Below are 13516 nucleotides of genomic sequence, written 5' to 3'. Positions count from 1 at the left end.
GTTATTCTGTATGTTGGTAAATTGAACACCAATAAAAATTAATTTATTAAAAAAAATAAAAAAAATTACCATCTTAATAATTTTAAGTGGAGGGGTGCCTGGGTGGTTCAGTCAATTAAGGGGTTGCCTTCTGCTTAGGTCATGAACTCAGGGCCCTGGGATTGAACCCCAAGTCAGGCTCCCTGTTCAGCAGGGAGTCTGATTCTCCCTCTGCCCCTCCTGCTCATCCACACACTCTCTCAAATAAATAAAATCTTTTTTAAAAATTAAAAAAATTTAAATGTACAATTCAGTGGTATTATATATGTTCACATCATTGAGAAACCATCACCACCACCCATCTCCAGAACTTTTTCATCATCTCAACTGAAACTCGAAACCCATCAAACAATAACTCTCGGGCAGCCCCGGTGGCGCAGCGGTTTGGCGCCGCCTGCAGCCCGGGGTGTGATCCTGGAGACCTGGGATGGAGTCCCACGTCGGGCTCCATGTGTGGAGCCTGCTTCTCCCTCTGCCTGTGTCTCTGCCTCTCTCTCTGTGTCTATGGATAAATAAATAAAATCTTTAAAAAAAAAAAACAACAACAATAACTCTCTTTTCTGTTTCCCCAGCCCCTGGCAACCACCATCCTACTTTGTCTATGAATTTGACCCTCTAGATACTTTATATAAGTAGAACCACATATTATTTGTCTTTTTTTTTTTTTTGGAAAACCAAACAGAAGAGAATATAGTTTAGTTGAATTATACAACATGTGAACCCTTTCAGTTATTCATAATTTACATCTGACTTCTCGGAAACATTTTGGGAAGAAAATGCAGAGACTTTTGGGGGGAAATAAGTGATTAAATTTTTAAAAATTTAGTGGGATGCCTGGGTGGCTAAGTGGTTAAGTGTCTGTCTTCAGATCAGGATGTGATCCCAGGGTCCCGGGATCAAGTCCCACATTGGGCTCCCTCCGTGGAGCCTTCTTCTCCCTCTGCCTATGTCTCTTCCCCCCCCCCCTCAGGAATAAATAAAATCTTTTTTAAAAATTCCAGTTAGTGGGATCCCTGGGTGGCGCAGCGGTTTAGCGCCTGCCTTTGGCCCAGGGCGCGATCCTGGAGACCCGGGATTGAATCCCACATCAGGCTCCCGGTGCATGGAGCTTGCTTCTCCCTCTGCCTATGTCTCTGCCTCTGTGTGTGTGTGTGTGTGTGTGTGTGTGTGTGTGTGTGACTATCATAAATAAATATAAAAAAAAATTTAAAAAAATTCCAGTTAGTTAACACAGTGTTATATTAGTTTCAAGTGTACAATACAGTGATTCAACAATTCCATACATTACCCAGTGCTCATCATGACAAGTGCCCTCCTTAATCCCCATCACCTGTTTAACCCATCTCCCCACTCCTCTCTTTGGTAATGATCACTTGGTTCTCTATAATTAAGAGCTTGTTTCTTCATTTGCTTCTCTTTTATTCTCTTTGCTTCTTTGTTTCTTAGATTCCACATGAGTGTAATCATGTATTTGTCTTTCTCTGACATATTTTGCTTAGCACAATACACTCTAGCTCCATCCAAATTGTTCAAAATGGCAAGATTTCATTCTCCTTTATGACTGAATAATATTCCATTTTGTATATATATACAATATTCCATTTTGTGTGTGTGTGTGTATATATATACACACACACACATATCACATCTTCCTTACTCATTCCTCATTCAGTGGACACTTGGGCTGCTTTCGTATCTTGACTATTGTGAATAATGTAACTATGAACATGGCTGTATAAGTATCTACTTCAAATCTCTGCTCTCGGTTCTTTGGGGTATAGACCCAGAAGTGGGATTGCTAGATCAAATAGTAATTCTACATTTAATTTTTTTTTTAGGAACCACCATACCATTTCCCATAGCAGCTGCACCATTTTACAACAGCTGTCTCTTGATGCACTACTGTCCATGAGGTGGTTCTGAGAGGTAGGGTGGGGAATACAATTCTTGTTCTCCCTTGGAATTCCTAGCTATCCTCTGCAGATGAGGGTATCTCCAGAAGACCCTCAATTAGACCTGTGCTTTGAAATGTTTGAAATGCTTTTTTCATGAGCAGAATGAGCCACACTGCAACAATTCAATCCTGGCTTTCATCCATCAGCCTTGAACCTGTGGCCTCAAATGGAACTGGTCACCATATGGAAGCCTTCTGTTGTTTTTGCCAACCAGGCAGCTATTCCTCTTCTGGTTCGTGTCTCCACAGTTTCTTTGGAAATCCATCCCTCCCCACACTCAGTTATTGAAATCTGGCTAAGAATGGGGTTGAGCCTGTCCCAGGTTCGAGGGCGTATGACCTGGGCCTGGCCAATCAGAATATGAGTCTCCAGACCCAAGTGGCTGATTTGGGGAAAGGCATTCAAAACCAACAAAACTCAAACGAAAAACAACAAAACCAACAAAACTCAGCTGGAGGTCTTTTACCAGAACTGCTGAAAAAAAGAAGTTCTTCTTCTAGTCTGAAGAAGGAAGACCTAACGTGAGCCCAGAGCTAACAGAGCTGTTTTGTTTGAGTATGAATCAAATGATGGGAAAACAGGGCAGAGAGGCAGATGAAGGCTGAGCCCTGATGGTTTCATTTGAGCCCCTGGATCGACTCATACCTGAAGGTGATATACCTCTGACTTCTCAATTACATAAACAAATACTGTTATATTCTGTTTGACTTTGCCAGTTTGGATTGAATGTCTTCATTTCAGAGGCAAGTGTCAGAATTTAGATTAAAATGCAAAAGAACATGGGATGCCTAGGTGGCTCAGCGATTGAGTGCCTGCCTTCGGCCCAGGGCATAATCCTGGAATCCCAGGATGGAGTCCCACATCAGGCTCCCTGCATGAAGCCGGCTTCTCTCTCTGCCTATGTCTCTGCCTCTCTTGCTCTGTGTCTCTCATGAATAAATAAAATCTTAAAAAAAAAAATGCCCAAAACAGGGATGCCTCAGTGGCTCAGCAGTTGAGAGTCTGCCTTTGGTTCAGGGTGTGATCCAGGGTCCCAGGATCGAGTTCCGCATCCAGCTCCTTGCATGGAGCCTGCTTCTCCCCACTCCGCCTGTGTTTCTGCCTCTCTTTCTGTGTCTCTCATGAATAAATAAACAAAACCTTTAAAAAAATACCAAAGGACAGTTTTCCTTCTGGGCAAAGTTAATCACTCCAGGTAAGAAAAAAAGCCAAAAATCTTGGACTCATTACTACCAACCTCTTGCCCTGGGCACTATCATCTTCAAGGAATCAAAAACAAAGACTTGGAGCCTCATTGAATGAATCCTTCACCAAGCCAGTAACTAAATAGGCACTTAAAAATGTAGATCTCTGAACAGAGATTGGGTGTTTTTCTACAAACCAAAAACCTAAGCCATCATTTTTTTAAACAACTTTATTGGGATCCCTGGGTGGCGCAGCAGTTTAGCGCCTGCCTTTGGCCCAGGGCGCGATCCTGGAGACCCGGGATCGAATCCCACGTCGGGCTCCCGGTGCATGGAGCCTGCTTCTCCCTCTGCCTGTGTCTCTGCCTCTCTCTCTCTCTCTGTCTCTCTGTGTGACTATCATAAATAAATAAAAATTTTAAAAAAAAGATTTAAAAAAAAAACAACTTTATTGAAGTATAATTCACATATCATAAAATTCACTCATTTAATGTGTACAATTCAGTGATGCTTATTATATTTACCACATCCAGTTTGGGGGCATCCCACCACCACCCGGTAAGATCCCTCACATCCACGACAGCACTCCCTCCTCCCTACTCCCCTCCTTCCAATCCCTGGCAACCACTAACCTACCTTCTGTTCCTACAGATTTGTCTTTTCTGAATATTTCATATAAATGGAATCATACAATATGTGGTTTGGGGTCTGGCTTCTTTCACTCAACATCACGTTTTTGATGTTGTAGCATACACAAGTATTCCTCCTTTCTGAAAGTTCATGTTATACCATTTTGCTTTTTATGAAAGACTTCCATTAGTAAAGCAATGGCTTTTTTCATAAAAGTGAAAATCCTCTTGGGATCTCTTTGGGTTAGCAAAAACAGGTACTAATGGAGGGCTTTCATAAAAGCAGTGGCATAAAGCTTTCGGAAAGCAGGGGATACTCTGCTTTACGCCATTCTGGCTTATGAAAGGTTTCCATAGGAAGGCTGTGCTTTTGGATAGTAGGGGGAAGCATGCATTACTATTTTTTTCATTACTATGTTTTTATTGCTACTTAACAATACAAATTTGGTATAGATGCATCACACTTGGTTTATCCATTCACCTGTTATTGGAAATTCTGGTTATTTCCACTTTTTAGCTATTATGACCATGAACATGTACTAATCTTCGTGTAGACACATTTTCATTTCTCTTAGGTAGATACCTAGGAATGGAATTGCCGGTCATATGGTAAATGTATGTTTAACTTTTAAAGAAAATGACAAACTGCCAAACCACTATTTTTATTTCTAAACTTGGCAGCAGTGGATTAGAACATGGGAAACACCAAACACTGGGAGTCCACGCTGCACACAGTGTGGGGAGTACCAGCTTATTAAATGTGATTGACTACCACATCAAGTGGCTACCTCTAAAAATAACCCAGAGTGCTGGGGGCACCAAAGCAGATAAGCAGCTGCAGAAGAAAGCACTCCATTTGGGAGCACAAGCAGACCCCCACACCTTAACTTGTCTAGTTCAAGGCCAAAGAAAAGAAACACACTTGATTTATCTACGGATGGAGCTTTAGGGGTAAAAAAAAAAAAAAGGATAATTATGAGCAACCATTCCCAGTAAAGAATCAAATGCTAACTATATAAATGTAATTAAAATCTCCAAGAGAGAAAATACAAGCATAGTACAATTTACTCAATTCTGCAGTAAATAGTACTTGCATGGTCATAATCATATAAATGACTGACAGTGAACCTATAAAGCTGCCTTTCTTTTCTTCTTTCTTTCTTTCTTTCTTTCTTTCTTTCTTTCTTTCTTTCAAGTTTTTTTTATTTAGGTAATGTCTACATCCAACATGGGGCTCGAACTCATGACCCCAAGATCAAGAGTCACATGCTCTTCCAACTGAGTCAGCCAGGCACACTAGAGATGTTTTTCTTTATAAGCCTTTTGGTACTGTTGGGTTACTTTTTGGTCTCCTGCTCATTTTACTATGAAATATTTCAGGCATACAAAAAAAAGATATAAAATCACATAATGGATAGAAAATCATATAATTGATAGAAAATAAACATGAGCACCCATATTCTCACCCTCAGTTTAAAAAATAATAGTGCACAGAGAGTTAAAAGCTTCTATGTATTCTTTCTGGATTGTATTCCTATCCTCCGCCCCCAAAGAGGGGAACCCCTTTACTGGTTACCTCTGCCCCTCTGCCCACCCCAGATCAATTCTTTCTCTGCGCCCAAGGAGGCTGACCTCTATGGACTGCAACTCCTGCACTCCCTTGCCTTGCTTCCTACTTGGGTTTTGCCAATGGGATGCATGGTGGGAAGAGAGAGAAGCTAGGGTATTTGTTGCTTCTGCTTCCTCTCTACTTTGCTGCAACCTTCAACAATTACAGCTCCTGTCCTACACCTATCCTTCCCCAGCAACAAGCTTTGGTCAAGCTCTGGTGATGCACCATCTCCTCCCCTCTTCAGGAACAGGACTGGCCCCAGCTCTAGGGGCCTGACCCTTAAACTGCCACATCTCTGTAAAGTCCTTTCTTTAAACTCCTTTCAGTGAGACCCTTCTGGGAGTTATTTGCTTCTCACCAGGGCCCTACCGAATTTCCACTATACTGAATCTGGCCCGTATCACTCCCTTGCACTATATAAACATGTATTGACAAGCAATACATAGTATTGTTTGGAATGTTTCTAACTTTATCATCCATGTCCTACTGTATATATGTCTCTGCAACTTTCCACTCAATGTTGCTCTTCTTTTAAAAACGTTTATCCGGACATCCCCGTCCCCGGTGGCCCAGTGGTTTAGTGCCGCCTTCCACCCAGGATGTGATCCTGGAGACCTGGGATCGAGTCCCATGTCAGGTTCCCTGCATGGAGCCTACTTCTCCCTCTGCCTGTGTCTCTGCCTCTCTCTCTCTCTCTCTCTCTCTCTCATGAATAAATAATCTTTTAAAAAATAAATAAAAACATTTATCCATGTTGACACATGTAGCTCTAGTTTATTTATTCTGCTCATCATAGCCCATCCTATGGATGTTCAGTGGAAATATCCATTCTGAAGAACATTTAGGTTTCTGGTGATTAGCTCTTACAGACAAGTGTTCTGAAAATTCTTGAACATCTCTACTTGAATGTTTAACTTCGTGGATATGCATTACTTCTAAACATGCAGAATGGATTAAAAGAGAGGGAGAGAGAAAAACACTGATATTGGCTCTGTGAGCTGGGATGCCCATACCTTCTTTCCTACAATGGCTAATTACCATCCTTTTATAGCACATGTAGAAGACACAAACAAGTGAGTTTCTTTCGGAGGTTTGGCGATCTGTTACCTCTCCTGTACTCTCAGGCCCCAAGCTCTGCCCCAGTGGGAAGATGACGTTAATGACTCCAGGTCTCAGCATGGCTGTGAAACATTTGGAAATGTCTGCTTAACACAACTTGGCTAAATCATAAGACCCAGAATTGGGGAGTCACAACCCAAGTCAACAATTATTGCAAGAATTGCCAGCAATGGAATCTCATGGCATCTTCAGAGAGGGCTCTGGTCCAGAAGCATTGCAAGTTGGTAGGCAACCCAACAGATTGCAACAGACATGGCCACCACCAAAATGTGGTGTCTGATAGCTGTGCTTCTCTCAAGGGGTAAGGTTTTTGTTGTTGTTTTTTTTAAGATTTTATTTATTTATTCATGACAGAGGGGGAGAGAGAGAGAGAGAGAGAGAGAAAGAGAGAGAGAGAGAGAGAGGCAGGCAGAGGGAGAAGCAGGCTCCGTGCAGGGAGCCTGACGTGGAACTCCATCCCAGGTCTCCAGGATCATGCCCTGGGCTGAAAGCGGCACTAAACCGCTGGGCCACCGGGGCTGCCCACCAAGGGGTAAGTTTTTGAGAGATTACATTTATGTAATTGTCTTTCCAAGGAAGCAAATTCAAACAAAGATTTCTGGATGCTGAATATATTTAACTAAGACTCATCACCATGAAAACACTACTAAGGATGGCAAGTTGACTTCACCGAAACGGCAACAATTTTATACTGGAAAAAATTGAGTCATGTGCCAGGATTGATTCATGATGTCTGCTACAGGAGCAGTAAGTGCAGGTATTAGACATGAGTGCCAGATGTTTGGCAGGCAGGATAACCTAACTTTTCATATCCACAGTCTGTCACTTCTTAGCTAAGTCATATAATCTCTTTGTATCTCAGTTTCCTCAGCTGTCAAGGAGTTAGGAGATGAGGTATATGTAACAGGCCATATACTGGTTTATTTTTTTTAATTGAGGTATATTATACGTATCAATTTTATTGAGGTATAATTTACATATCAATTCACCAATCTTAAGGTGTACAACTCAATGAATTCTGGCAAATATACATAATTGTGTCAACACCACCATACTCAGGACATAAAAGAAAGGTTCACAAACTTTGCTGATTCACCATGCCCTTCTTGTCTCAGTATACTTTTCAAGTCAAATAACTGAAAAGTATTTATGTCCTAACAACTCAGTAGCCTTTTGAGGAAAAGAATATGCAGAAATTGACAAAAGCATTTTTATTTCATTTTGAAATAACCAAAATTATTTACTAATGGGATGTGTGTACTTATTGGGCTTTGTGTTAAATTCTCAAACCTTGGAATCAGATTGGACACTGTCACCATCATTTCTTTTCCATACAGATTTTCACATAATACTTGATTCTAATCACAGACCGCTAGAAACCTAACTTCACAAAGATAAGACATCATTAAAAAGAATTTAGTGTGATCTAACGTGCAGGTGTGAACTATGCCAAATTAGCAGTTTAAGTGGTGTATGGCAGATGTCATTGTGTTTTCCTTGAAAATTTAATTTTACCCTATAGTGTCCCTGTGAGCTTGAAGCAGCTCCTTGAAGGTGCCCTTGACACAGTGTGGGAATCACAAATATGGATTCCCCCCTCCAAAAGATGAGTGTCCAGCATCCCTTTCTTTCTTTTATTACCAGTATTTTTTTTTAAGATTTTACTTATTTATTCATGAGAGACACACAGAGAGGCAGAGAAACAGGCAGAGGGAGGAGAAGCAGACTCCATGCAGGGAGTCCGATGTGGAGCTCTATCCCTGGACTCCGGGATCATGCCCTGAGCCAAAGGCAAAGAGGGTCAACCACTGAGCCACCCAGCCATACTACCAGTATTTTCATTTTCCTTTATAGGATTAACTGGATTATTCTTATTTCATATAGCCTTCATTCCAGTCCTAGGCTCCAGGGAAGACATGTAACCAATGCCCAGCCAATAAGTGCCACAGTAGCTGGTTAAGTAAGGGATAATCATATGACCCATGTTAGGACAAAAAGTTGGCCCTGGGACTCCTGCTGGAATTACCAGGGAAGATGCTCTGTTTCTGCCAGATTTGCTAAGCTGGTAGATGCCAGCCTGGGGTTGCCAGTGCACATATTTACCACACGTGGGAGAGACTGCCTGACAATAAGGCTGATATAGAAGAAACAGAGAGGGGGTGCCTGGGTGGCTCAGTCAGTTAAGCATCCAACTCTTGGTTTAGCTAGGGTCATGATCTCAGGGTCATGGGATCCAGCCCCACCTCAAGCTGTGCCCTCAATGCAAAGTCGGCTTGCCCTTCTCCCTCTGCTCCTCCCCCTGCTATGCTCTCTCTCAAATAAATAAATAAAATCTTTTAAAAAAAAAAAGGGAAGAAGAAACAGAGATACACACAAAGACATCATTGGAGCGCCAAGATCAAGCCTGACTTGAAGCCATTTGTCACTGGACTTCCCAATATATGAGCCAATAAACTCCTTTTTTTTTTTTGGCTTAAAGCCAGCTGAACGAGGTTTCTGTCACTTGCAACTAAGAATCCTGACTAATGCATTATGTCAAAGCACTGTACAAATTAAATGAGACCTCAAAAGTTCAATATTTCTTTCCAGAGCCCAGGGTCTCAAGATACTTTGGGAGTCCACTGTGTTAAGAACTCAAAGAATATCTGATGTACACAGCAGACTTGGGTTCAAATTCCAAAATCCCATGATTTTCAAGCTACTTAAGATCTCTCAGCCTCAGTAGAAAGTAGATTAAATGAAATAATCCATAGATCATACAGTTAGCTCTTACTGTTGCTATTATTGTCAGCCTTTGTTTTATAGATAAAGAAACTCAAACTCAGAGAGGCAGCTTGCAGGTAGTAGACAGGGGCAGGCCAGGGGTTCTTTCCACACAGCCCTCTTCTAAAGAAAGAGATCCATAAGGGCCATGCAAGAGGAATGAGAAACAAAAGGCTACAAAAGGCACAGACCTGCCTTAGGTAGTGGTTAAGAGTATAGACCTTGATGTTCAACAGCCTGGGCTTGAATCCTGACTCCAATATATACAAGACATGTGGCTTTGGGTATATGATTTTCTCTCTGTAAAATGGGATAAGAGGATCTATTTCATAGAGCTTTAATAAAATAATACTGACCTTCTTGTTTCTACCCTGTCCCTCTCATAGCTATTCTATACACAGCAGCCAGAGGGCTGCCTGTTTCATTGGTAGGAAAAGCCAAAAACCTTGACACTGGCCTACCAGGCCCCTGCATTTCTGTGAAGTCAGGTTTAAGGAAAGGCCTCTTCGGGCCACCTCCTTCCTGGATGGACAGAGATGGGGTCAAGTTTCCAGTGATGCAAGTCAGGAAATGTTTATTAAATCACCTGCCACGGTGTCTGTAAGTGACCTTCTGTGGTCATACCACAGGCCACAGGGCCAAACGTGGACTGGTTTCAGACAGATGCTCAATTCACCAGCATGGCTGAAATCCCAACCAGCTGAAAACAAAGTCCCCATAGCCACTTGACCTTGCCCCCGAATCTAGTGAGGCTCTGGCAGATACAAATCACAGTCAAAAGAAAACAGGTCCTTTCCTCTAGAAAGTCCTAGAGATTATGACTTGACTTTTGCCAAGAGGGCGGGGAATTCCAAAGACCTTTCAAATCCTCTGGGGTCTGACAACTAGGTTTCCTCTTTCCTCTCCTCATTTGAAAAAGGGAAGGAGAGGTGAAACAGAGACATTAGCTATGACCTCAAGAAAGACATAATCAGAGAGGTGCAAACATGAAACCCACCAATCCCAGATTCTGAGGCATACACAGGGAAAACTGAGACAGGAATTTTCTGGTTAAAAAAAATAATAATAATAAATCCTTCCTTTCTAGTTCCAATCTCTCCACCTGCCTACCTGTTGTGACTTCCTTGCTCCCCAATACATATTTGAAAGTCTGTCCAACACACACACAATGAGGATGTACACCCTACTTATTATACACCTATCCCAGAAACTTTCATCTCAGGAGTTCAAAGTTCTCATATTTATTATGGGGGATGTGGAGGTAAGAGAGGGGCCTCCCAGCACAACGAGAGACATCCGAACTAAGCATTTAGAATAATAAGTTCTAGTGCCAGCTTTACCACTCAAGAGCTGTGTGACCCCAGTTGAGTGAATTAGATTCTCAAGCTTCAGCTTCCCATCTATGAACTGAAGATATAGACAATGTTTTTGCTCTAGTCTATGACCTTGACTCACAGGGGACTCTGTGGCCTTCCATCCGTCACTGGCCTCTGACCTGGGAGTTGTCCACCAAATCCTGAGGCCAGCAGGGTCCCTCTTCTCCAAAGGCCCAGTCCATTCCAGTTCCCCCATTGCTGAAGAACTGAGCAGGTGACATCACAGCTCCTCCTACCCCCCAGTCAGCTGTCCTACAGCCCTTGCTGTGCACCAGGGGACAAAATCCAGAATTCTCCATTCCTCTCTGTCCCTCACACACCTGAACCCCAAAGATATGAAGTAAGAACATAAATGCCTCCTTTTCAAGTGCTGCCTGCCAAGACTAGCTATCTAATTGCTGTTGATTGCATTAACTGAATGGCTCTGAAGTGTTAAGACAACTCTTCCTCCTAGTATAAGGCAGGGCAAGGGAAAGCAATTCAGGAAAAAAGCTCCTCACAGTAAAACTCTTCACCCACTCTCAACCCTAATGCCCCTTCCATGATTCCACGGCTGAACATGATCCGAGAGCCCAATAGGACAAAGTGTTAAGAAGCAGCTGAATCTTCTAGATGGGACTGGAGCCAGAAGGATCCCCTCGGAACTGGGTGAGCCCTATGCCCTGGACCTGAAGGAGAGGGCACCAACCCACACGTGCCCCACAGGCCAAAAAAGGCCTACGTTATTCTCTGCTCATGCTTAAAACAGACCCCACACCTTCACCTTCCTGCTCCATCTCTGCAGCACCCCTCTCTTTAAACATCAAGGTCTATTGCCTCATGTCTAGAAGACCCATCATAGACAAAATCCTCTCCCCTCCTGTGGACACTGTAAGAGGCCAACCAACTGCAGATAAGAGCTCCATGTCATTGCTCCAGCTGAGGATAGGAAGAAGTGGGGTGAGGCTGTGCAATGTGATTTCTGGCAAACAGAGCCCAACTCCACAGAAAACAAATACAATCTAGTAGCTGGAGAAGAAAATAGCTCCATCCCCAGAAGCGCTCCAGAAGTCCCTCTTGGCCAATGCCAAGGTTTCAAATGAGGTGTCTCTAGTCACCTGAGTTGGTAGCTGGGACCTCTTTGAACCTCCTTGCAAGAACAACTCCTCCGGCCAGGACCTCACAGGGGCAATGTCATTCTCTCGAGGGGCCTCTCTTACATCTGGCCTCATCCTACCCGGTGTAAAGTTCTGGGCCAGATGGGTGAGGGCTCTGAGCAGCCTCTATCACTGACGGGGGCAAACCAGCTGTCAGAACTGACAGGTGTCATCCACAAGGCCAAGCAGTCTGCAGCAGCGGTGGAGAGTAGGGCATAGACACCAGAGCCCCAAAAACGCAGAATAGGGGTCCTTAATCCCTAAGCAAAGCCTAGGGGTTCAAGGTGAACGGCTCCCAAGCACATCTCACAATATGCAGTCGCACAAGGGAGGGCTACCTCACCAGAACAGAGAAGCTGAGCTGCCAAAAGCAGGTGGACGGGGTGAGGTTAGGGGAGACCCCTGCCGAGGTGGGGGTTGGGCTGTTTTGTGAAACCCAGGACAAATCTGTCCCCTCAGGCTTGCCCCATATGACACACCTGGAACTTCCCGTCAGAGGCCACAGACCAACTTTCTGCAGAGGAGGAGGTGTGCGGAGCAGAGCCGGGGCGAAGGCGGGGTAATGGGGGGCTACGACCGGGCGCCCCAAGTGGATGAAGAACTGAAGTGCTGGCAGTTAGGAGGGTGCTGGCCCACGCGGACCACCAGCCCCTGGTGCCCAGCCAGGGGCACCGCCCTGGACCCTGATGATCCCCACCGCGCCGGCTGGGCAAGCAGGAAGGGGAAGGCACTGCACCGCAGGTAGCAGAGTTGCGCGACCAGGTGGCCCGGCCCTACCTGCAGTTCCTGAAATTCTCCCTCCAGCTCGTGCCACTCGCGCTCGCAACGCTCCAGCTGGCCGGACATGGCGCGGCGGCGCGAGGCGGCGGCAGCTCCCGCAGCGCGGCGCGGGCGGACACCGGCACCCCGGCGCGGCCACTCGCCCGCCGCCTTCGGAGGCACCAGCTGTTCCTGCGCAGCCGGAGCCACGCGCGCAGCTGACGTCACGGCCCCCGCCCGGCCCCCGCCCCACCCCCTCGCCGGGAGGCGGCCCGCGCGTGCGCACGCACCTCCCCCGGCTCCGCCCCCGCGCGCCCGCCGCGAGGCCGCTGTGGTTCTGCGGGTCTTGGCAGGGTCGGTTGCTGTCTCCTGGCGGGTGCCGCTGCCCTTCCAGGCTCTCCTGGTTGACGCTGGGGAACTTCGCCCTGCATTTGCACAAGATTGTGTTTATTTGGCATGTCCGGAGTCGGGAGGAAGGAGGATTTGGGGGAGGTGAGAGCTCACCACTCCTGAACAGAGCCAAAGCCAATGGCCTGTAATGCTAGAACTGACATTGACCATCCAGCAAGGTCGCCAGGCAGGGAGGGGAAGGGGAAGGGCAGAGAGGGACCCGACGTCTCACCGTGTCGTTACTTACTGCAACTAATACATCTAGACTCCTGGCATCTGCATGAGTCCCCTGCGAGAGATTCTGCGCGACTCTCGACAGCAGTGTCTGGGGCTCATGTGACACCATTGCCTCTCCTTCCCTGCATGGACTTACGATCTGTCCCTGCCTCCCTTCCCAGTGACATCTCCTATCTCACCCCCCTGGATCAGTACTTCCCAGACACTTTTTTCTCATCCTATCCTTGCATGGAACATTCCCTCTAAATCTTCATATGGTTGCCTTTTTCTCATTATTCAAGCCTTAGTTATAGCGACACCTGTATTAATTTCCTAGG

At 45.1% G+C, this 13516-nt stretch overlaps 1 protein-coding gene across 6 annotated transcripts in view; it reads right to left on the bottom strand.

The window, feature by feature from the left end:
* Window positions 1–12777, bottom strand: part of TMEM120B (transmembrane protein 120B) — a 44836-nt gene extending 32059 nt beyond the window's left edge. For all 6 annotated transcript variants that reach the window (XM_055322154.1, XM_055322152.1, XM_055322150.1 and 3 more), the window contains exon 1: window positions 12591–12777. In XM_055322154.1, coding sequence (XP_055178129.1) covers window positions 12591–12659 — 69 coding nt within the window. In that variant the 5' untranslated portion in view covers window positions 12660–12777. The remainder of the gene's footprint in view (window positions 1–12590) is intronic.
* Window positions 12778–13516: the final 739 nt, after the last annotated feature.

The sequence above is a fragment of the Nyctereutes procyonoides genome, unplaced genomic scaffold (assembly GCF_905146905.1).
Source record: "Nyctereutes procyonoides isolate TBG_1078 unplaced genomic scaffold, NYPRO_anot_genome, whole genome shotgun sequence".
In the NCBI taxonomy this organism is placed as follows: domain Eukaryota; kingdom Metazoa; phylum Chordata; class Mammalia; order Carnivora; family Canidae; genus Nyctereutes; species Nyctereutes procyonoides.
This window is presented reverse-complemented; position numbering and strand designations above follow the sequence as displayed.